This window comes from Ochlerotatus camptorhynchus, unplaced genomic scaffold, assembly GCF_037179485.1.
Source record: "Ochlerotatus camptorhynchus isolate MF236.1 unplaced genomic scaffold, CSIRO-AGI_Acam_v1.1 ptg000102l, whole genome shotgun sequence".
Classification (NCBI taxonomy): Eukaryota; Metazoa; Arthropoda; class Insecta; order Diptera; family Culicidae; genus Ochlerotatus; species Ochlerotatus camptorhynchus.
In genome coordinates this window covers 3,073,983-3,097,863 of record NW_027040592.1, presented here as the reverse complement: position 1 = coordinate 3,097,863, position 23,881 = coordinate 3,073,983, and the positions used below count along the sequence as shown (strand labels likewise).

Below are 23,881 nucleotides of genomic sequence, written 5' to 3'. Positions count from 1 at the left end.
TATACTCAGCGGCTTTGAACTAGAAAAATGGGTTTAGATTAAGCCAAAATCACTGTTCTTATTTTTTCGTGTACAGGAAAGCCTTTCCAAATTTGTTCCGCTTTCGGTGCGTTCCTATTGCAAACTGATGAAATGACAGATCGAAAGTCTTTTTCCGAAACGTCACCCGACAACGAGCCTTTTCTACACTTCCGTTTCTCAAAGCAAAACAGAGAAATTTTAAGGTAAAGCGAAATTCCGGGATTTTTTAGTGTTTAAGACATTAAAAGTGTATTTTTTCGTGATAAATTTGCACAGGAAGTAAGAATTGTGTCGAGTAAATACGACACAACTGCGGTGGATGGCTATTTGTCGTGAAAAAACGTGAAAATTTCGATCGGCTTGCCATGCATGTACCACTGACCGTCATCAGTGAGCTCCCGTCAAACGCTTGACGGGAAGCTCCCCTTCCCTAACCTTCAACGAACGATGTTTTGAACCGCTGGAAACGTTATTGATCGGTGATTTCCTTACTTTGTTTCAGCAGCTTGCAGAATGGCTCCCCGCAAGAATAAAACCGTAAAGGAAGAAGTCCAGGTCTCCCTGGGACCCCAGGTCCGCGAGGGTGAGATTGTGTTCGGAGTGGCTCATATTTACGCCAGCTTCAACGACACCTTCGTCCATGTCACCGATCTGTCCGGAAAGGAAACCATCTCCCGTGTCACCGGTGGAATGAAGGTCAAGGCCGATCGTGATGAGGCTTCGCCCTACGCCGCTATGTTGGCCGCTCAGGTGAGTTTAATTGATTATCTTCTCGTAAAGTACAGCGATTTTTCCGGTCCGAATTTACCATGTTGAGGGAACTCTGTATCAGGCTTGGAAATGCTACTTTTCGAAATTATGAAACTATGAAATATTATAATAATAATTTTTATATGTAAGATGCAAGAAGAGGAGTTTTGGTTTTTGCATGACACAAAAACCTATCAGTTTTACTTACACTGAAAAAAAGTCTTTCAGAGGAACACAATAATGAAATTTAATATCCAATCGTGACCCTCTGAAAGCCAAATGACAGGTTTGATGTGTCGTACACAAAGTTCACCTCCTCTTCTTACATTATTATAATATCTCAGTTTCATAATTTCAAAAAGTAGCGTTTTAGCTGTAATAAGCATTTCCAAGTCTCTGTACGTTACCAATGTATTAATGTGTCCGTTTTGTTTGTCTCTGTTCACAGGACGTCGCTGAAAAGTGCAAGTCGCTGGGAATCACCGCTCTGCACATTAAGCTGCGTGCCACCGGTGGAAACCGTACCAAGACCCCAGGACCAGGTGCCCAGTCCGCTCTGCGTGCTCTGGCTCGTTCGTCGATGAAGATTGGTCGCATTGAAGATGTTACCCCAATCCCATCGGATTCGACCCGCCGGAAGGGAGGTCGCCGTGGTCGTCGTCTATAAGGCGTGCCGCTTTTCCTTTGCCAGATACAGTTTTGGATTTCGCATTTCCCCATCTGAAGACTCGGGGACAAAGAACGACAGCTGCTGCTGCGGGGGAAAAATTCCAAATGTGCGAAAAAGTGGAGAGCTCGTTCGTATTCGTTATATGATACAAACAAACACTAATGAATAAATTCGGATAAAATGAAAAACAAACAGTCTCGAGTTGATTTCAGTGTAAGCCGATTAAATGTATATTGAGTAAATGTGGGTGATACAATAAGCAGTTGATAAATAATGAACAATTAATTGTGTGCTAAGACGACCTTCTCGGATCTAGGGCGATGCTGCATCGTTTCCGGACAACTTTCCCAGCTTGATGTAAACTCTAGTAGTAAGTGCCTGCTTTTGAGGTCCTTTCGTTGGAGTGCTACTCTTTTCAACCACCGTGTTCACGTAGGTGTACTGCAGTGAAAATCCAATCACGATTTCCTCATCCGGATTACATCCTTCGCGAGGCTGAACAGCCAATTTCATTGCTATCTGATTTGCTTTCCGCCAGATAATGAATCTAAAGATAGGGGGAAAAGAATTACAGTTTGTCCTTATGGAAAAGTAGGTAGAGGTAGAAAACTCATGCGATTACTTTGGATCTTCCTGCTGAGATTGCACAACTTCATCGAATTCGGCCGAGTCGTCACGATGATTAATGATGAAGGATGAATCCGGCAGTCGGAAGGTGCCGTTTACTTTCCTCTCCACCATCCTCGGATCCTCCAGCAGGGTAGCTTGCTTCGCCAAACTAGAAGTCAACCCACTAATCATCAGCGACGATGAAGCACTGCTCTCAGCAGCCAACTTCAACTCCTCGATCATCAGCTTTTCCTCTTCTTCCATTGGAAGGTCCATGATCGTTATTGTCATATCATTGATGGTAGGATTTATAATCTTCAAAGTCAGAATCGAATCTTGTCCTTGGACCAGTGGCTCACACTGGACGAACCGAACTTCCGGAACGTGATACGCCGCAAACATTGCGATACGATATTTGATTGAGCTGGGATTGTACTCCGACTTGATGACGTTGTGATCGCACTGACGGCACCGTAACGATCTTTTAATCGAAAGCAACTTATGCTGAGGAAACAGTTTGTTCACCGTAAATGGCTGCTTGGCCGAATGCGACAACCGTTGCTGTAGCGTAGTAATGTTATTTAAGGTTAATTCTTTCGTAAAGATATCCGCTGGAAGCTCGTCCACCGTCTCACTCGCAACTGATTTGTTAATTGGCAAGGGCGTGGACTTGACTTGCGCCTTGCTATCGGGCCATCCCATTTGCCGCCTGATCATAGCAACAGTCAACCCGGTCCGATCCGTCAGGCTGGGGAATTTACTTTGCTTAGGAGTCTTGCGACGCCAGAGTTCCTGTTTTTCCTGCTTCTCGTGAAGAACCACCGATTGGTAATGCTCCAGGAGCAGTGAAAATCGCGTAGAATTGGCATACTCCGATTCGGGCCATTGCCCCGTGGCAACGGTCTGATCCGGAATCCCGACATCTCTGGAACTCCAGCGACAGTTAAGACAGGAAAGATAGTACATCTTCCTGGCAATCTGCTTCCCAGTGGATGGTTCTGGGGTACTTTCCTTTTTCTGTACACCATCAGCGGAGCCTTCTTCGGCTTTTACCGCCTCGCCGGATCCTGCCGACGGTGCAGGAACAATCGAAGTTGACGCACGCACCGAAAGCGTATGCTGGCAGCTAGGACAATTGAAGCAGGTGTTGCATCTATTCTTCCGAATTTTCGCTTCGGACGACGGAATGTTTTCCAGACAGTTGGAGCAGAAGTGCGAATCCACCTACAAAAGTGATGACATCATTCGAGAAAAAGAAACTAACGGAGTTTACCTCATGACAAACGCAGAATCCGCACCGAAGCTTCATGCAGTAGCGACAGAAATACAATTTTGTAAGCGGATTCAAAAGGCCACACACGCAGGCATATTCTACGACGTTGGGAAGCATGAAAAATGCCATTTTCAGCTCAATTTTCGTTCGATTTCTTGATGAAAATTTCAGGAGAAGCTTCTTCGCGGATAGTTTTTTTTTTGTTTGTTTTGGTTTTCGATTTTCCCTTTTGACAATCGAATGACAGAAAGTGAAGGTCATATGCTTTACTGGGTCGTTTAACTTGATACCACATTCACGGAGCATTGCATAGGAATGTTCTTAATGCAATAGGGTTCTAAAACCCACCATTTTGAAGAAAAAAAAACTTGATGATGCAGATTTCTATATTTTGGTATCATTTTTATTGAATTTTTTTTTTTTTAAATTGCGTTTATTTTTCCAGGCTCATTTGCTGTAGCTTTGCGGAGCCGATATTCATTGTTTTTTTTATAATGCGTTTATTTTCCAGGCTCATTTGCTATAGCTTTGCGGAGCCAATATTCATTGATTAGATTACAAAATTACTGAAAACTAACATTAGTAAAGCGGGGGCCGAAAACTCGCGGCTATCTCGAGGTTAGGGGTGACAAATTGTAACAAATGGATGGCAGGGTAGGGATTGTGAACACAAGGTTTGGAGAGCAATGTGCTCTTGATCTCGAACTAGGCGACACTCTGATGAAAAAGACAAACATGGGGGTACACCGATGGGCAGCTAACAACTTGAGAGAACACAAGATGACACTAACTACTAAATCCTCAGATCTATCCGTTTTAAAAACACATAAATTAAATTCAAATAGTCGAGATGTCGGCTCGCCAAGACATCTCTAACGGGTATCGCGGGTTGTTTTCCTCGGGCCCTGAGGGATGTGGATAAATCAGATCTGGCAACACGGTGTAGGGTACACGACCAAACAACATGCTCGATATCGTGATAACCACTGCCACACGCACATAAATTGCTGCCTGAGAGCCCAATTCGATAGAAGTGCGAGTCTAACGAGCAGTGATTGGACATAAGCCTTGATATAACGCGTATAAAGTCGCGGCTCATTTCCAACCCTTTGAACCATGGTTTGTTCGACACCTGTGGGAGAATAGAATGTAACCATCTTCCCAATTCACCATCATTCCATTTGTGTTGCCAACTGATTAGGACTTGCTGACGAGCAATGGAGAAAAATTCGTTGAAGGCGATTTGTCGCTCAAAAATATCGCCTTCCATAGCGCCCACCTTAGCCAACGAGTCCGCTTTCTCATTACCCGGAATTGAGCAATGAGATGGGACCCAAGCTAAGGTGATAGTATAGGAGCAGTTAGATAAAGCACTCAGTTTAGATCGTATTTCAGGCAGGAAATACGAGGAGTGCTTCATCGGCCTCATTGAACGAATAGCCTCCAATGAGCTAAGACTATCCGTAAAAATGAAATAATGGTCAGAAGGTAGTGAGGCAATTCGCTCTACTGCGTAAAACATAGCTGCAAGTTCCACAACGTATACGGAGCATGGTTTCTGCAGTTTATATGAGGCGCTATGAAATTGATTAAATACACCAAATCCAGTGGAAGCATTTATGGTTGACCCATCTGTGAAAAATTTTTTATCGTTACTTACATTGTGGTACTTGATTGCAAAAATTGAGGGAACAACCATCGACCGATGGTGATCTGGTATTCCATGGATTTCTTGCATCATGGTCAGATCAAAATTTACAGAGAAACTATAGAAGGCTTGAAATGGCCTCGTCTTATTTTGCATAGCAAATGCAATGTAAAATTAGACGAACTATACGCTGTATTCGGGGTACTCGTATACAACGTATATTCGTTATAGGTCAGGTAACACAGTAGTGGTGTTAGTTAGCGTGTGGGAGCTACCAGTTACGCCAAATCAACGATCAAATGCATTGTTTACTAAAGCTGATACGTCCCTTTGAAAAAGTAAACGAGAATTTTCCATTTTTACTCCGCAACATTTTCCTGAAATTCCCACATTTTTTTTAGAAATTCGCTGTTTTCCTGAAGATTGAAGAAGTTTTCTGAAATTCACAGAATTTTTGTGAACTTTACAGAGTTTTTCTGATGTTCTCAAAATTTTCGGAAAAATTCTTCAAAATTTTTCATATTTTTTTGAGTTTGTATAGTTTTCAAGAGATTCGCAGAATTTTCCTGAAGTTTACAAACCTTTGATCCACAGAATTTTCCTGTAGTTCACAGAGTTTTCCTGACTTATAACGAATATACGTTGTATACGAGTACCCCGAATACAACGTTTGACTCGTCTAATTTTGCATAGCATTTGTGATGTAAAATTAGACGAACTATGCGTTGTATTCGGGGTACTCGTATACAACGTGTATTCGTTATAAGTCAGAACACAGTAGTTGAGGTTTTGTAGATTTTTTTTTATGTTAACAAAACTTTCCTGAAATTATCATAACCATACTGGAGATCACACAGTTTTCCTCAACTTCACATAATTTTCCTGAAGTTTACACAATTTTCTTGAAATTCACATAGTTTCCCTAAGATCTCAAAATTTTCCTTAATTTCTCAGAATTTTCTTGAAGCTTGCAAACCTTTCCTGAAATTCGTAGAATTATCCTGAAGTTTACAAAACATTCCTAAAATTGTCATAATTTTCCTGAAGTTCGCATTATGTTCCATATCTTTGCATATTTTTCCAGGAGTTCGCACAGTTTTCCTGAAGTTCACAGAGTTTTTCTGATGTTCGCAAAACTTTTCTGAACTTCTCAAAAAATGTCTAATATGGAGCCACCTTTGGATACGAAGTTCCATTTCCGTTCTGTAATAGAGCGTGCAGTGGAACAAATTTAAATAAGTGCTATTATAATCAGCTAAGTGAAAAGTTGACGTTTCGAGAAAGTGCGTTTCTGTCCAATTTTTACTTCACCGGAGGTGTAAACTGATCGATTTAACTCCACGTGTGCTTTGAACTGCGAAAAGAGGAAATTGCCCGAAAAAAAAATTACAGTGAAATTTTCAGTGGAAACAATGCTCTAACATTAATATTTATTGTCGACAATAAAAATGATTGTTATAATGTTGTACTCTTCCGAAAACGGCAAAACTGCTACCTAGCTGTACAATGAATGTACATAATAAAATGTTGTTACAATGATTTTTATCGTATTTTTCATTTATTTTATTGTTAACATGATTCGATCATGAACAATAATGAACAACTCTATTACAATAAAAATTGTTGTTACATTAAATATTGGTGTATTTTCATTGTGGGTTACTTCACGAACAATAAAAATAAATCTGATTGAAGCATGCAGAGTATGAGAGGGTCAGCAACACTGCCAATGTAATTAAGATAGGCGCTGCTCGTATGGCTCTGGCTTTGACAGTTCGTTTGGCTCAAAACCAGGCAGTCCGCGTCCGCTCATATCTTATCCTAGACCCTATCTAAAGCTTAATCAAACAATAATAATAAAAAATTCCCCCGCTTGAAGATGTCAGGAAGGAACTCTCAGGTGGAAGCATATTTCATGGGCGATTCTCTCCAGTCGAATGCATTATCAACGACGCTCAACCACCAAGGAGACGTGACCTAGGGATATCGAGCGCAGGGGAGTTGGCCTGCAATTCTCACAAGTTCCGGATCGAATCTCGATCCATAACCAGTAAAAAAAAGGACCACCCGTAACAGACATACCACCCCCTTCCCTTCCCGGGGCAATGTTTTATTTTCTCGATTTATTTTTAAAGTCGATAAAGTAGATCTGTCAAGCCAACACATACACTCTAAAGTACACTGTTATTTTTTTTATCAATAAATTCGCCAACCAACAGTAAAATAACAATAATATATAATGTTATTGAAAAAAAATTATATGGAAAAATCACGAAAATTTCATTGTTAAGATACTTAACAACCCCCCTTTTTTATTGTAAATTTTCCATTTACCATGAAATTTATTGTTTTGTACAACATAAATCAAGGTAAATTTATTGTAGACTAACAATATAAATCATTGTTAAGACAATAATTTTCGTCTTATTGTTACATTGTTTTTTAAAGTATTTTTGTTGTTATTTTTTTTCGGGTGACCACTTTGTCAAGCAGTTTTTGCGTGACTTTCTACCAGCGATTTCACAAAACTGGACCAACTAATTTCTATTTTTTTGTGAAACGCACAAATGTTGGCTACTTTTCTCGAGGTTCTAGAAGAAAAAATCTTAAAATAATGTTTCATTTCAAAGTTCGAGTGGTAGTAAACGTCATTTTATCTGCTCGAATGAAGTGGTTAATTGGAATTTGCTTGACAACAATTTTTTCACAATATTTTTCACTTGCTTAAAATTTTACTTCGCTTTGAATTTTAGCTGCTGTTCTTTTCATGAACAGCTGGATGCGTAAAAAAGTAAACGCAAGCGAAAAAGATGCGATCTATAAAATTCGGTTTCGCTGGATCGTACATATCTGTGAAACAAGAAATGAAATATTTGCGAATTGCGTTTTTCACGCAGGTTCAGGCATAACATTTGATAACGGCACAAAAGCATTTGTAAACAAACTTTCTAAGGCCCTTCACACGTGAACCAAAGTACGCCCACGCAAACCAACAACATCATCGGATAGTTAGTGGCGCCGGTGGTGTAGTGGTAAGCGAGATAAATTGACAAATTGACTTCGGTTAGGCATCTTGATGTGATTTGTGACAACTGTCAAACTTTCCGTTTCCGTTCCGCTTCCGCCCACATTGCGTTTGGGCCTTTAGAAAGTTTGTTTACAAGTGCTTTTGTGCCGTTATCAAATGTTATGCCTGAAATGTTGTCACTTCGCTCCGATCTCTATACAGGCTTAATGAATCCAATTACACCCATAAACAATATCATTTTTTTTTATCCGGGATTAGCCTGTATAAAAATGTGTGCAATTTTGTATGACTGCTCTGATAAAACTAATCATAAAAGAGAGCTTAACGACATGTTCGGGGTATCATCCAAACCATTTGAGGGATAGTTTACCCATCCGGGATACAGTTCGTTTATGGTATTTGTTTATTAGGGTGAACGATTCCCGGTCATTTTTAAAAATATGAACAAGTCTATGTGCACGTCCGTAAATAAATTGACCCAGTAATTATGTTGGGCCGATGCGGCATCCACATTGACGGAGGGGCGAGACGGTTCTGACTGACGCATCAAAAGTGCTTCTCGCTCATCCATCGCGAAGCATCACACAAAAAAAATATTGCCCTTATCGAGAGGCGAACCAGAGCAAGCTCTTTACGTGCACTTTCTTCCGCAAAAATTTCGTCGCAAAAGCAAACAAAATTACTCGCGAATACAAACAACGGGTTCAGCGAACCACGTAGTGGTGATACATTTCGAAATCGGTTCCTCATTTCTTCCCGGTAGGCCTGTATCTAGAAAGCCGTCAAGATAAAGCCCCAAGCAGAGCAGCAGCAGCAGCAGGCGGAAGAAAGGACGGAAAGAGAAAGTGTGTCGTCGTCCCCGGACACTTCATCGTCGTCTACTTCCGCCGTAGCGCTGCATCAGCTAGCTGCCGAATCTTCACATCAACAGCTTGAGTTGCATCTCGAACAGGGCTGTTCCTCGCATCAATCCACGGAACAGGGACCGATCGCTAGTAGCAGTAGCAGCAGTGAGCTATTGCTGGTGGTGTCACAACAAAACGAAGACGCAGTTTCTGCTGCTCGAGTAGAAACACCTCAGGACGGGATTACTGATACTGCAGACGACAGCTCATTGCTGAAAGTCTGCGAACAGCACCAATCACAGCAGCTGCAACCAGAGGAACCGACTCCTGGTAGCAGTGCTAGCAGCCGACAGGGTAGTCCTCCGAAGGAAACGATGCCAGTCCGGGTTGATATCGTGCCACCTCCGCCGAACAACTCGAAACAACTGGGCGTTACCAAATCGCTCCTCTACAATGGGTCCAAGTTCCGGGGATTCCAAAAGTCCAAAGGAAACTCGTACGAGGTGGAAGTCGTATTACAGGTGGGCGTTTCCGCTCTTCAGGCTGAAGTATATGTAACATGAATCCCAAATTTTTCTTCAGCATGTGGACGAGGCCAACTCGTACCTTTGTGGATACCTCAAGATAACTGGACTGACCTTTGAGTTCCCCACGCTCACAACCTTCTTTGATGGCGAGATTATTTCTAGGAAGTATCCATTTCTCACCCGCAAATGGGACGCCGATGAGGACGTCGATCGAAAGCACTTTGTAAGATTTTTCGAAAATAATGAAGATATCAGTTCGATTGATAATGAGACAACCTTACTTTGTCTTGTAGGGGAAATTTGCCGCTTTTATGGACTATCAGAAGAATTTCAACTCGGACGACTTCGATTACGATGCACTGGAGAAAAGCGATTACGTTTTCATGAGATGGAAAGAACACTTCCTGGTATGTGATGCTTGGATAACCATCAGAAGTACTCAGGTTTTGCAATTCGCTAATTCTGGTCGTTGGTCGTTTCTAGGTACCTGACCATAAAATAAAGGACATCAACGGAGCTTCGTTTGCTGGCTTCTATTACATTTGCTTCCAAAAGTCGCGGGCGGTCATGGAAGGTTATTATTACCACAGATCCTCGGAATGGTAAGTACGGATTTAATGTGGCCTCTCGTGGGTGCTCTTTTTTGTTCTATTTGGGATTCAACGAACTCTCATCACCAAGATAAAATCCAGCGGTTCCCGTGCACATCTTGATCGTAAGAACTCAGGCCTATCGTGTGCGATGAGTGAAGTGTCGGTCACTAGTGAGGTGGCAATAATTGTCACCTCGTGTGACGTTACTCTTCATTCCTTCATTTGATTTGACAATACTTGACGCCTGGTTGGGAACGTGGAGCGTTTCCTACCTGTCGCTTAGAACGAGATTGTAGGATCGTCTTCACCACAATTTGAACATTTAAATTTCTTAGGATCTTTCTTCACAGGACAGTCGTCCTTTGCGTGAGAGGAATCACCACAATTCATGAATTTAGCTGGCATGTAGCTATTTTTTGTTCCGTGACCCCATCCCTGGCACTTACGGAACTGGGTGAGGTTTTGGAAATTTCCTCCAGTCTTCCTGAAGTGTTCCCACTTCACTCGGACATGGAGCATAGGGCTAGCTTTTTCTAAGACGACCTTAAGGTTGTTTAGTTCACTAGATTTGAAGTGAACTACATAAAAATCATTAGAAATCCCGTTGGGCGAACCGCCAGGACGGGATTTCATTTTCATTTTGATTGCTTGGACTGGCACAACTCCAAGTAATTTTGCCAGTTCATTTTTGATCTGATCCAAGGATTCACCACTGGGCAGTCCTTTCATGACAACCTTGAACACACGTTCAGTTTTGGTGTCGTAAGTAAAAAAATTGTGCTGCTTCTCAGTAAGATACTTGAGAAGACGTTTGAATCCGTCCAACGTTTCAGCCAATACAGGGCATTCACCTCGACGGCCAATTTTCAGTGAAAACTTGAATTTCACGAAGTTCAAAAGTTCCGTGCGAAGAGCATGGAAATCGGAAGTGGTTATCACAATAGGGGGAATCTTTTCCTGGACGATGGATCAAATTGATTGCTCAAATTAAGGGGGATCAAGATATTGCCCTTTTGCGCTTAGCGGCAGTAAAACCACTTTTATCCAAATCGACTTCCAAGCAGATTACTATAAGAATCTGAAGGATTGAAGAGGAATTTTCCAAATCGATATCCAAGCAGGATTACCGCGGGTAGGGTCCAAACAAGGACAGTTATATTGAGCACTGAAAAGTGTTTTTTAAATTTGTTGTAGCTTTAGGTAGTGTGCTATCTATATCAGTAAGTTAGTAGTAAGCTACGACTTTAGATACGTAAGCTCGGGTAGAATTTATTACACTACATCTGGAAGAGTAAGTCGTGTTTATTTACTACATACTCTGTAAATCCGATTCCGTGAAGTGAATTTAGAAGTTGGTTCCTGTTCCGGAGTACCACATCTGACGACGAGTAGGTGGAACCTACCATCCGTATTCGTTAGGTATGATTAAAAACTATCAAATAAGTACAACGGTGCATTCAATTCAACATCAATTTTGTTAAATATATAGAACTCAGATTTACTAGCCAATATTTCAAAGGCAAGAAGCTGCTGCTGTTACGCAGAAAAAGACAAAAGCCGCTGGTGTTACGCAGAAATAGGCAAAAGCCGCTGCTGTTACGCAGAAACAGATCGTAGAGCAGGGATAGGCGTAGAGCCGCTTCGAAGAAATCAGGGCGAGTAGTCGCTGCATGGAAGCAGGAAAAGCATAAGCTACCACTATAATTTGTAGAAACCAGATCGGAAGAAAAAGGTAAAAACACCTTCAAGGTTGTTGTGGTGTTACCACGGTAACGAAGTCCACACGTGTGCAATAAACATTTTTTTCTAGGTTGGAACATTTCAAATTTAATCATCTTCCAGAAACGCAGGTTCGTAAAGAATGGTTGCGATGGAAGATAAATTTTGAAGTGGTTGTTGCTGCCAGTGAGGAGAAAAATGCTACTAAATTGAAAAACATTCTCCTTGCTAAAGGGGGCCTCGAGCTCCAGCACTTATTTTACTCGATAGAGGGAGCAGATGTTCAAGAAGATGAAAAAAATGGAATTAATCCGTTCAAAACAGCAATAGAAAAATTGGACGGTCATTTTTCACCAAAACAACACGATTCGTTCGAAAGGAATGAGTTTTGCAAGCTGACACCGGGAAGTACATCTGAAGGATTGTGTGAGCCGGTAACGAAATTTTTTATGCGATATACTGAGCAAGCGAAGAAGTGTGATTTCGGTAAGACTGCAGCGGAAAGCGGAGATTTTCGTATCATTGACAAAATAATTTACTACGCTCCTATGGAGTTGTGGGAAAAACTTCTGCATGATGAGACACTCACGCTACCACAACTCACAAGTGACCCGGATGGTTCATTCATTAGAGCCTATCAAGCATCAGGTTCAGGTCATCGCTGGGAATGAAAACAGTTCGTCAACTACTTCTTTTGGAGCGAGCTCGAGAGATAACGTGAACCGTGTGATTGAAAGTGATAAGCTAGCAAACGGTTCTTGCTATCGATGTCGACAGAAGACTCATTACGGGAATGATCGACAGTGTCCAGCGCGTAACAAACAATGTGAGAAGTGTAGCAAGTTTGGTCACTTTGCCCGCGTGTGCCGTTCTGCAACGAAACGTAAATATCGCGAACCTCATTCCTACTCTACGGGCAAGCAGGTGAAACTGGACAACGTACGAGCGATTATGTCAACGGAAGAGAAAGGCCATGCTGAGTTACAAAGTTTCATTTGTAACATCGGGGACGGCGATGAATTTCTTTGGGTCGAAGTTGGAAATGTACTTATCCAAATGTTAATAGATTCTGGCAGCAGTAAAAATATTATCAATGACACCACTTGGAGAAGCATGCTAGCGCAAGGAGTCAAAAGCTGGCAACCAAGGAACGTTCCGAATACAGTTTTGCGAGGTTATGGTCGAGATGCAAAGCCGTTGGTCGTGTCTCATGTTTTTGAATCTGTAATCGCTGTTGGAAATGGAGGAAATCGGAAGCAAGAAACAGCTATATTCTACGTTGTCGACGGAGGTTCTCAATCGTTGTTGGGAAAAGATACAGCAAAGCTTTTGGAGGGGCTAAAGATTGGACTTCCTACACTGGATTCAGCAGTCAACAGTATCGTGCCCGTAGGAGGAAGGCCTTTTCCGAAAATGAAGAACGTGCAGCTGAGAATCCCAGGGAACAATGACATGTATCCTGTTGTTCAACGGGTCAGACGTCCTCCAATTGCGCTCCTTAGTCGGATCGAAGAAAAGTTGGATCAACTTCTGGTTGCTGACATCATCGAACCTGTGTCAGGAACAACACCATGGGTTTCACCGTTGGTGATCATTATCAAAGACTGTGTGTAGATATGCGACGTGCTAATCAAGCCATCATGAGAGAACATCACATGATGCCTACCTTCGAGAGTTTTCTGCCACGTTTCAAGTCATCCAATTTTTCCAGCCGTCTGGATATTAAAGACGCATTTCAACAGGTAAATCAGCAATACTGAAATAAATTAATGTAAATTGTTAATATATAAATTTACTAAACAAAATAACTTACAAAACTACTATACAGATTGAACTGGATGCAGCATCTCGAACTATTACAACCTTTATTTGTCATAAAGGATTGTATAGATACAAAAGGCTGATGTTTGGCATTTCATGTGCCCCAGAAATGTTTCAAAAAACCATGGAACAAATTCTTGCTGGTTGTGACAACGTCATTAATTATATTGACGATATTGTAGTATCTGGGGAAACTGAAGAAGAGCATGATGCGGCTTTAAACAAAGTTCTTTCAGTTTTGAAAGATCGTAATATTCTGCTGAACAAAGATAAATGCATGTTTAAAGTACGGCAAATAGAGTTTTTGGGTAATATTATTTCCTCTAACGGAATACGCCCAACGGAGGAAAAGGTGCAAGCCCTGCAGAAATTTCGTGAACCTCGTTCTTCTGACGAAATAAGAAGTTTTTAGGTCTCGTCACATATGTTGGAAAGTTTATCCCTGATTTAGCAACCATTACTGCACCATTACGGGAACTGATATGCAGTGCCAATAGGTTCACCTGGACGAAGGAACACCAACGGAGTTTTGAAAAGATAAAACAAATGCTATCCAACGCTGATACTCTCGCTTTCTTTGATAATGCTTTGCGTACTAGGGTGGTAGCAGACACCTCACCTGTTGCATTAGGTGCTGTCTTGGTTCAATTGAAGAGGTTACAAATCAGCCACGGGCTCGGCAGAGACTGGAAGAGTGATTTAAAAGATTACTTGATTATGTACTATACGACTCCGCAATCTACAACTGGAAAGACGCCAACGGAGTTATTCTATGGAAGGACAATAATCCAAACTACCAACTATTGACGATATTGAAACCGTACCTCCAACCTCTGATTATGGTGATCTAGATTTTCTAACCAAACAAAAAGGGAAAGAAAGAGAGGACATCAGACGGCATGCGAAGGAGTCGAACATTGCGTGAGATTTTCCATGAGTACTGTATCACCTGATACAGTACTCATGGAAAATCTCACTCCAGGGAATAAGCTATCGACGACTTTCAAGAGAACAAAATACACTGTTACAAATCGGTCGGGACCCAGAGCTACAATAGAAGATCAAGATTCCGGAAGAACCTACGAAAGGAACGTGGCTCATCTGAAGAAGGTACGAAATGACGTGACATCATCACTGCAGGAAACATTGAACAACTCCGATGAATCTGGTTCTTTAGTAACCAGAAACTATGAAGCTTTAGAAGAAGATTTTGCAGGATTTACAGCTGAGGAGTGTGAAGTTCCCATGCCTGGTATTAAGATTTGAGTCATTACAAAATGGACTCAACGTCTATGAGAAGTGAAGAGATTTTGTTAGTTTAATTGATTGTAATACATCCTAGAAAAAGTTAGTAGTAGGCTACGACTTTAGATACGTAAGCTCGGGTAGAATAAATTATACATCTGGAAGAGTAAGTCGTGTTTATTTACTACATACTCTGTAAATCCGATTCCGTGAAGTGAATTTAGAAGTTGGTTCCTGTTCCGGAGTACCACAGGTAGCAGTAACACTTCCTTCAGCAAAAAGCAAATAGTTCCGCACGGCATGAGAGCACGATGCGGACTGAGCTAGCATTGTTAATTTGGTGGGGTGAGCTTTTATTTGCGAGATCGACGGCTCAAGCCAGTGTGTATAAAAGCAATTACGCCCCTTTGAAATGTTGACACTGAACTTTCCAGCGTTAAAAATTTCAAAGCCAAAAGACGGTCTTGGGACGTAAAGGGTTAATGCTTAAGCGCAGGTAAACAAATCGGTCGTGAGCAATTGACGACCGGCTGCGACAAGAAGGGCTTGGATCGTTAAACCAATTCCGTTGAATTCCCGACACCCAGCTTTTTGCTTCACTGTATTGACCAATTTCATTTATTCAAGGTACCAATCACTCACGCTGGAGCACGTTCCCGAATCCTGCATTCAGATTTACGAGTTCAGATAAGCATATTTCGGATGGTCTAGATTCGAAACCTACAAATTACGAACGATCTGGTTGGTAGATTCGACGATTCTACAATTAGGGCTTTTCTTTGACTATCGGATGTTATCCAATTAAGACAATGGAGACAAAAGAGAAAAATTAACAAAAACGTTGCAGCTAAGTTCCCATTAACAACATTCTGTGCCAGTAGCGTACACATACAACTATAGAAAATCGGCATACATCAAAGAGAGGAAAAAGTAAGTAGAGCTTTTGCAATGATACTGTTTTGCAATCTAATTTAACGAAACCAGAAGTCACACAAATCTTCAGTGAGTTCTCTGTAGAAGTAAACCGCGCAGAACACTGTTGCTACCGACTGCTTATATAGAACACATAATTTGAAATACTTGACCGGTGTCAAAGGCGAATATCATTAAGAATAATTAGAGCAAGTTTTAAACTACCGATTATGCAGTTTACTTTCCCTTGCTCGACATCCAAGAGGGAATTTAGTGTTCCTTCGTCTTGGCTTATGGCGTTCCAACTGGATACTGGGTACTAGAGAGGGTCTAGTATAAGAGAGAAGCGGATTCAAAACAAACGGCCTTGGCAACCTATGCCTAGGTGATTACTAGCAACACTGCCAATGCAATCAAGATAGGTGCTGCACGATTGGCTCTGGCTTTGACAGTTCGTTTGGCTCAAAACCAGCCAGTCCGCTTCTCTCTTATACTAGACCCTCTCTACTGGGTACTATATCCAACCCGCCCTTAGCATGGCCTGCCTACACTTTAAAACACAAGCAAGCTTAAATGAGTTGGAGACAATATCCAGCATGGGAGAGTTGACTGCATTGAAATTTTTGATAGTTGAATAAAGGAAATCACAAATATTTTCAATTTTTGCTGCTTATTAATGTACGAAGAACAAATGTAACGTTTATAAATAGTAACGAAGTGTTGCAAAAAAAAAAGAAAATAAAACAAAACAAAAAACATAGAGTTGTATATTTTAAGAAGCAGCACGAGAACGTTCTTCGATCCACAAATAATCAAGTTAATCAATTTCAATCTACATACAAAATAGGATACAAAACTCTACCTGAATGCCATTATATTACCTTTATGGATAATTTAATTAGAAATTTTGTAACTGTATAAAAAAAACCTTAAATGTGGATTGAACGCTACCCGTTAATCAATAACCTTCAGTGGTGAGCTCGAACACCAAGTCAGTCTTAAAAATGAACAAAGATATGTCGCACCGCGGAAAGGAAAGCAAACGAAAGAGACTGTCACAAGACGATGAAACCAGCGAATGAATAGGAATAGCATTTCCCTGCGCAGTAACCTATTGTTTTAGAAATTAATAACTTGTTTTTTGTTGTTGAACGCATCACACATTGTAGAATCACAATAGCTAAATCACAAAAAAAAACCCAAGGAAAAAAACTACCACATTTTGATTTGTTTCGTTCGGATGTTCAGAGACATTCGAGTGCGCTTAAAGCTAATGCGAATTCATCACTCCATTGCGCGATATGTTGAATGTATCGGTCGAATGCCATAAAAACGTGTATGTTCGAAAACAGAAAATTGAAAGGCATTGTACATGATATTAATAGACGTAATAACAGAGTACTACTCCCTATTCATCAACAGTTTGGGTCAAGAGGTACGTATATATTTTCAATAAAATTAACCGCACCCATTTTGCGGAAAACACTACAATGTGATTGTAAGAAATTTTGTTTTATATAGATGACAACCACCTTCTCCCTGCGCTTTGGTCAGAGAGCGTATAGGGCGTCGTTGTGCCAATTTGGTCGTGAGAGAGTGATTGCAGTTGGCTCAAAAGTGCCTGAGTAAAATGCAAGTATTTTCGATGATTACCCGTAGTTGTTACAGAGAAGATATACACCCATATTCTCGTTTATGTATGGACGTGTTTGCCATACAGAAACATTTTTATTTGATTTTGTGTGGTGAATGGGTTTCGGTCGTGGACGGGCATATGTTTACGTTAGGATAACGTTGAAAAATTGAAAAATGTATCGCTTCAGTTTGAGAAGCACTTCACCTCGCAACCGATGAACCATTCTGACGGCCCACATTACCGTGCAGGCGCCGTGTGTTAGCAGGGTCCAATATTGGACAGTTTAATGTTTATAAAGTACCATCAGTTAAAATTGTAATTTTGAGCTATACATTCTTAGGTGTTTCTTAGTAGATTATCATGTTGGTGTACGCTGATTCAAAGAGTAAATGGTATTAACATTGAGCTGTCCATAGTTGGGCGTTGTTGAACTTGTGGTACTTGCACAACATTTCATGTGAGTACCAAAGCAACCATATAATCACAAAATAACTTTAAATGTAGGTTCAGAGTGAGACAATGTCACTGAGCTATGGTTAGTTGGGTATTCAGATGAAACTATTACTTTAAACAACTAATCCTTGCTGTATCTCTTTTTCGTTTGCATGTTACACTATTTGATATTACTAACCACACCGAACGGTCATTCCGGGTGGTGAGCGAACCTGAAGAAGAAGAAGTTGACTATACAGGATGAGTGGTACCATGACCCCCTTCTCGGAACGAGTGTATTGTTAATGGACCTGGTCTACGATTCAAAGTTGGATTCTGTGATTATAAGTATCACAAAAAGGTAAAATAGGTAGCATCATCTTAATCGAAATGTAAGTATTATTAACAATAGATGATATGCAAATTTATACGTTAGGAACCAGGATCTACGTTTTTTTAAACATGCGCATTCAATCGTGACGGGATCTAATTCTGCATTTTAAACCTACCCAACCCTCTTCCTTTCTACAATCCCTGAGCAGCTGGTTCACCATAAGTGTACCTCGCAGAACTTTTTTAACCCCCATGGGTAAAGATGCTGTGTTGGTCACTCCTCTCCCCTTCCCTGGTGTATTATGGATGGTGTGAATATTCACATCGGTGACATGGCCCCTAACCCCCTTGTACATCATAAAATGAAAATGAAATGAAAATATGGATGACAACCACCTTCTAGCTAAGAAATCGTACCCCTATTTTGGCAGTAGTACAACATTTCAAAGGGGTGTAATTGCACTTGTAAACAATGGCTTTAGCTATCGATTTTTCGCAAATAAAAGCTCACTCATGAAAATTAATTCCACCAGGTAACAGGTAGAGGAATGTTTCCTCTACCACCTAGCATTGTTAGTTTGGAGGAGTGAGCTTATATTTGCGAGAAATCGACGGCTAAAGCCATTGTTTACAAAAGCAATTACGCCCCTTTGAAATTTTAGCATTGATTTGACTATGCCCGCCCCTGAGATGACTTAGATTAGAGTCGGTGTATAATGAGTCACGCCAAGAGAAAAACAGTTGAACTCGCATCACGGTTTTCGAAACATTCCCATTCTTTTCACTTGGCAACAGAGGACTTCTACAACAACTTCAAATGACTTCTAGCGAGAGAAAAAATATTGCGGCTGTAGTAACTCATTATATCAGTGATTTTGTCAAATTATCTTAACAAAAAATAGTAGAAATTCTCATAACTAATCCTTACCGAGCGGATCCCATAACAATTTAACGCTCACTGCGTGTTTATGCTCATTTCTTCGATTATATTTTATATTTTATTGCAATACCTTTCGTGGACCTTTCATAGCATCGTAATGTTTATTTACTTTGCACGATAGGTAGCCGGTTTGACAGTTCAATAGGTAGACTTGGCTTCACTCTTGGCGTGACTCATTACACAGAAAAACAAAACTACCCACCGCTTGGGTTTTTTAAACTCAAATTTGAGTTATTTGACCTCTGTCCGTTTCATTTCCTCTCGCTATTGTTGTCAAAAATAGAACGAAAGATTCGACTCAACCGTCTAGTTCCGTACAAGAAGCCAAAATTGAGTAATATGCGATATACCCAAATTTGAGTTAATTGAACTTAATTTTGGGTAGAAAAAATTGAAAATAACTTAGCGATGGGTAATTTTTTTTGCCGTGCTTAAATGCAAACTACTTTGAGCCGGTTTACCCAAATTTGGCTTATCGTACGGAACATGGGAGATGAGTGAAAAGAACTTAATTTTGGGTTGTTTTGAATTTCTGTGTATACACCGACTCTAACTTAGATAAGTTTCACGTTTTTTTATACCTCTTTCGGGTAGAAACACACGGCGAATGAGAACGACCCAAATTTGAGTTTAGTCCACTCATAATCGCCAAAAGTGCAGGAACTCAGCGAGGAGTAAATTTGCCTCATGTTTTCCCAGGATTTTCCAGGAAAAAATTACCGAATTTGAGAGAAGTAAAGATTGGATTCACTCAGTCTATTGGTACTACTCCGCGACTGAATAAAATTTTCGTCAATTTCCTCATTTTCCGGCAGATTTTTTAGGTTTTCCACAGAAAACCATGAGACAAATTTTACTCATCGCTGAGTTCCTGCACTTTTGGCGATTATGAGTGATCTAAACTCAAATTTGAGTCGTTCTCATTCGCCGTGCACCCAAATCGGGAAAACTGAGCCTACTCAAATGTTGACAAATGGCCAATATCGATCTGAATCCAATCGATGTTGTTTATTTGTCAAGACGTGTTTCCCAACTTAGCTTACCCATGTTTAAAAGCAGGTTCAGTTTTGACCGATCTGGGTGGATTCTACTCAAATTCAATAGTTTTTAAATAGCGTGTATCACAACAAATCGAAACTGATCTACACGGTAAGAAAAAAGTACCCAACGGCCAGTTCACTTTTACCTACTTTTGACTAGTTTGTCTCATTTTCTCCTTCTAATGTTGTCAAAAAAGAAGGAGCAAAACCACCCAACAGGGGTAGTAAAGTGTGGGAACCCAACGTTGGGTATAATCATATTTACCTACTGTTGGGTACAACTTACATACTTTTGGTTAAAAAGCTAGTGGAAAATTCCATACGAACTGCACACAAGTAAATGAAAATAACTTTGACCCGCTTTACCTACTTTTGGGTTCCTGCACTATAGTGCCGAGATGAGTGAAAAGAACTTAATTTTGGGTACTTTTTTCTAACCGTGTAGAAGCTTCTGCGAACTCGAATCTCACGCATGTCATTACTAGAGAGGCTGTAGTATCAGAGAGAAGCGAATTCAAAACAAACTGCCTATTGGCGTTGACGGCACCGTCGAAAAATTTGCTCTTCCAGCAAATTTAGATAGTTTCTTATGGGAATTTTCGGTGGAGTGAAAGGATAGTACAAAGTCCGCCATGTTTCACGCACAGTCTGACGTTTGCTTATGGATTTTCTCATAGGAGTAAAGAGCTACAGAGTCGCCGTCAACGCCAATAGGCGCTGCTCGATAGGCGAATCCAATAGAAACTAATAGGGGAAATGGATGTAATGTCGGCCTATATGCTCCTAATTTGGGTCCATACATAAATTCAGCAATCGACTAGATTTTCAATAGCGACCAAAAAATATCCATTAGTACCGTCCCAATGACGCGTTCATCTAGATAAAATTGATAAATAGCAGATTTTTAGCGATGGACCCAACCTTAGATCCATAGGCCAACATTAGAGCCATTTACCCTACCAACAATCAATACGAAACTAATGATTTTAAATTGGCTCACTACTTGACTAGCCTATTGGTCCCAAGCAAATCGATTAACGATTAATCGATTAGTTTTATTGTTTCAGCCTCTGGCGGTGAATAGGGGAACCCTCAAAAGAGTGATGAGAGTGGAAATTTTCACCGTAAAGCATAGGAAGAGGAAAATATTTTAACCTTTTCTGATTCAAAGTGTTTTTATGTTACTTCATACGCAAAGTTTACGATTTTCAGAGTTGGTTGGAAATGCTATCTAACATGCAGCTTTAGTGTGATAATTTATTAGCTACCCTAATAAAAATGACCATTAAATAGAGCTTAACGACGTGTTCAGGGTATTGTGGAATTTGTGGGATAGTTTACCCATTCGGGATACAGTTCGTTAATGGTAATTGTTTATTAGGGTAGACAATGATCTTAGAAGAGAGTAGGTAGATAGTTTCGTTAGAGTACGGCAGTATGAAAATTGAATAGAAGTTAAAAATGAGCGAAGGGCCATTAATGCGACAGTACAAAGTTAAACGCACACCTTTTGCCTAACCCGTACGATAGTGGTGGTCGTGGTAGTGATGAAACGTCGCTAGAACTATTCCACAGCTGCAGAGAGTAATGAGCAAAGGCGGGCGCACACTTTTTGCCTGTAGATTTGAAGACATACTTCAAATCTCCGCGTACATCGTACGGGCTAGGCGTTTGACTTCGTACTGTCGCATTAATGGCCCTTCGCTCATTTTCAACTTCTACTCATATTGCCGTACTCTAACGGAACTATCTACCTACCCTCTTCTAAAAGACCATTCTCTAGCTAATAAATTATCACACTAAAGCTTCATGTTAGATAGCATTTCCAACCAACTCTTTTCTGATTAATTTATCCACCGCAGGTGCTTGAAATCATCATCCACGCGGAATATTTTTTTTATGTATCGGGTTTGCAGTGATCCGGGGTGCTTCCATATATTTTTAATGAGAAAAAATAAGATTTATAAAATTGTCCCAGCGGTTATGATCTTCCGGGTTTTTAATGTCTGCTTATTTCAGCTGTAAATCAGTTCAGATCTGTAGATTCAAAATCGGCTAGCGCACTCTACATTGATGGTGCATGAAAAAAAAATTGGCCTATTGGCTCTGGCTCAGGGCTGCGAGCTTAGCGAGAAATTCGTTTATGTTGCCGTGGTAAACCAAAGAGAAAGTCGATTGTTCTCAATAAATCCTTAAGTCATTTTAAGCTATCATTGATTACAGTGCAGGGGAACACGACCAGTAACACTAACAGACGATTTTCTTGGTAGTCAGCGAATCCAAACACAAAGCAACCAACGATACAGACAAAACGGTTGCTACGACTCCCATGACAAACTCGCTCTGTAGCATAGCTCGATCGGAGTGATAGAAGGATAATGATATATTGCTTGCCTGCTTTGTTGCAATATACACGGATCAGGACATAGCTTGATCTGCATCGAGAAAAGACATAACAAAAAAATTCCCATTGACACACGTGTATCATCTTCGGCTTTACTTCGTGAAGCAGCTTGCCAACAATTTGCGCTTCTTCTACCGCCCTGTGTCGCACGGGCTGCTTGTCATGACAAAAAGGAAGAAGATTATATCATTATTGCTTTCCACTTTTGACATAGGATTATCGTTGATCGCTTGTCATTTTGTCATTTGGAGATATTTTTGATTCCTTGTTGGTAGTAATTAATGCCTGAATTAATGCGTACCACATTAGAGCTCTCTCAATAGCTTGTCCAACAGCTGTTTAATTTAAAACCGAATGCAATCAATTCTGTTCTTACGGAATTTTGTTTTTTTATTTTTGATCGTGTAATTCAAATTCGTGTTACCTAATTTAACTAATAGAGCTGTACCAGGGGGTAAGTCACTCTGCCACATTTTGATGTGATTTCATATTATTTTATGGTAATTGTATGGTTATTTTTTCCGGGTTGGCACCACCGAGCAGGCTCGGCATTTATTTTTACTGAGATCTCAGCAAAATTTATGTTTTTTAGTTGAGATCTCGGCAAAATTCCCGTTTGTTAACTAAATCTCAGCCAAATAGATTGCTCGGTGGTGCCCATCTCGGCAAAAAATTTAAGTGTGTAGCGATTCTGATTGATGATTGATTCTCTTTGCTAACTAATACCGATGTCAATTATACAAGGTCTGGCCCAACCGGCTTATTGGTATTAGTGAAATGTGAAAATGTCAAGTGGTTGTCGTATTTCAACGCAATGTTTATCTTTTTACACGAAACAGCTGTTTTCTGTGACGACACGTCTGCTAATCGCAGTATAGAATGTTGTGCTACCGTGACATCGGCATTCGCTTGCTCAGCAATGTTTACAACATTTTTGCTTCTAACACTACAAGCACAACATCAGCAGCTCTTATTATGAGAAAAACTAAAATACATACATTGGTGACGGTCTTCGGCGACAGTGTCGTATGACAGAGCCTGTCATATGACATTTTAGTTTGATACTGTACTATGATAGCTTGTTTTGCAAGTGTCGGAGGCAAAGGCAGTCAATTATCACAGAAAATGTGTCGACTACCGTGACCGCTTACAAGCCTGATTTCAATCCACATACAACTCTAATAGGTAGTATATGATTTGGAAATAAATTTCACTTTATTTTCATATAGCATCTAAGTGAAAATTACTCAAAGTGAAAAGATCTTTTCCCAATCCACTAGAAAACAACATAGATTTTATGGTACTTTCTAAGTAAATTTTATTATGATATTAATTAAATTCAAGTACGTTTCTTCGTAGCATCATCCACTGTTAGGAATTTTAAAATTATTTTTCGAGATAATAAAAATTGTATTGTTCAGAAAGCTGATAATAA

The 23,881-nt window shown here is 40.4% G+C and overlaps 5 protein-coding genes across 6 annotated transcripts in view; 2 read left to right on the top strand and 3 right to left on the bottom strand.

Moving 5' to 3' along the window:
- The window catches only part of LOC135699133 (heat shock protein beta-1), a 560,186-nt gene that overhangs the window by 123,830 nt on the left and 412,475 nt on the right, over positions 1–23,881 (bottom strand). The gene's annotated exons all lie outside the window — the stretch shown is intronic.
- Positions 1–23,881, bottom strand: part of LOC135699066 (uncharacterized) — an 89,133-nt gene that overhangs the window by 8,818 nt on the left and 56,434 nt on the right. The gene's annotated exons all lie outside the window — the stretch shown is intronic.
- LOC135699089 (small ribosomal subunit protein uS11) lies at positions 118–1,496 on the top strand. 2 transcript variants are annotated; one of them, XM_065219265.1, is made up of 3 exons: positions 118–224; positions 527–771; positions 1,220–1,496. In XM_065219265.1, the coding sequence occupies exons 2-3, from the start codon at positions 535–537 to the stop codon at positions 1,436–1,438; spliced, it is 456 nt and encodes a 151-aa protein (XP_065075337.1). In that variant the 5' UTR covers positions 118–224; positions 527–534; the 3' UTR covers positions 1,439–1,496. The 2 variants fall into 2 exon arrangements, with proteins under 2 accessions (XP_065075337.1, XP_065075338.1); XM_065219266.1 differs by having other exon boundaries at positions 127–224; positions 524–771.
- DCTN4-p62 (dynactin subunit 4) lies at positions 1,483–3,519 on the bottom strand. Its single transcript, XM_065219264.1, has 3 exons — positions 3,324–3,519; positions 2,064–3,274; positions 1,483–1,988 (listed from the first exon to the last, which is right to left on the bottom strand). The coding sequence occupies exons 1-3, from the start codon at positions 3,450–3,452 to the stop codon at positions 1,754–1,756; spliced, it is 1,575 nt and encodes a 524-aa protein (XP_065075336.1). The 5' UTR covers positions 3,453–3,519; the 3' UTR covers positions 1,483–1,753.
- On the top strand, positions 8,592–17,152 carry LOC135699087 (glucose-induced degradation protein 4 homolog). Its single transcript, XM_065219263.1, has 5 exons — positions 8,592–9,365; positions 9,427–9,594; positions 9,665–9,778; positions 9,855–9,973; positions 15,377–17,152. Exons 1-5 carry the CDS (start codon positions 9,219–9,221, stop codon positions 15,438–15,440), a joined length of 612 nt encoding a protein of 203 aa, XP_065075335.1. The 5' UTR covers positions 8,592–9,218; the 3' UTR covers positions 15,441–17,152.

What these genes read in the sequence shown, in the direction of transcription:
- DCTN4-p62 (XM_065219264.1), bottom strand. Translation starts at nt 3,452, where the DNA reads ATGGCATTTTTCATGCTTCCCAACGTCGTAGAATATGCCTGCGTGTGT. An exon ending in GATTCTGCGTTTGTCATGAG is followed by an intron (nt 3,275 to 3,323) that starts GTAAACTCCGTT and finishes TCACTTTTGTAG; the next exon opens with GTGGATTCGCACTTCTGCTC. An exon ending in TCTCAGCAGGAAGATCCAAA is followed by an intron (nt 1,989 to 2,063) that starts GTAATCGCATGA and finishes CCCTATCTTTAG; the next exon opens with ATTCATTATCTGGCGGAAAG.
- LOC135699087 (XM_065219263.1), top strand. Translation starts at nt 9,219, where the DNA reads ATGCCAGTCCGGGTTGATATCGTGCCACCTCCGCCGAACAACTCGAAA. An exon ending in ACGTCGATCGAAAGCACTTT is followed by an intron (nt 9,595 to 9,664) that starts GTAAGATTTTTC and finishes TTTGTCTTGTAG; the next exon opens with GGGAAATTTGCCGCTTTTAT. An exon ending in GATGGAAAGAACACTTCCTG is followed by an intron (nt 9,779 to 9,854) that starts GTATGTGATGCT and finishes GGTCGTTTCTAG; the next exon opens with GTACCTGACCATAAAATAAA.
- LOC135699089 (XM_065219265.1), top strand. Translation starts at nt 535, where the DNA reads ATGGCTCCCCGCAAGAATAAAACCGTAAAGGAAGAAGTCCAGGTCTCC. An exon ending in CCGCTATGTTGGCCGCTCAG is followed by an intron (nt 772 to 1,219) that starts GTGAGTTTAATT and finishes CTCTGTTCACAG; the next exon opens with GACGTCGCTGAAAAGTGCAA.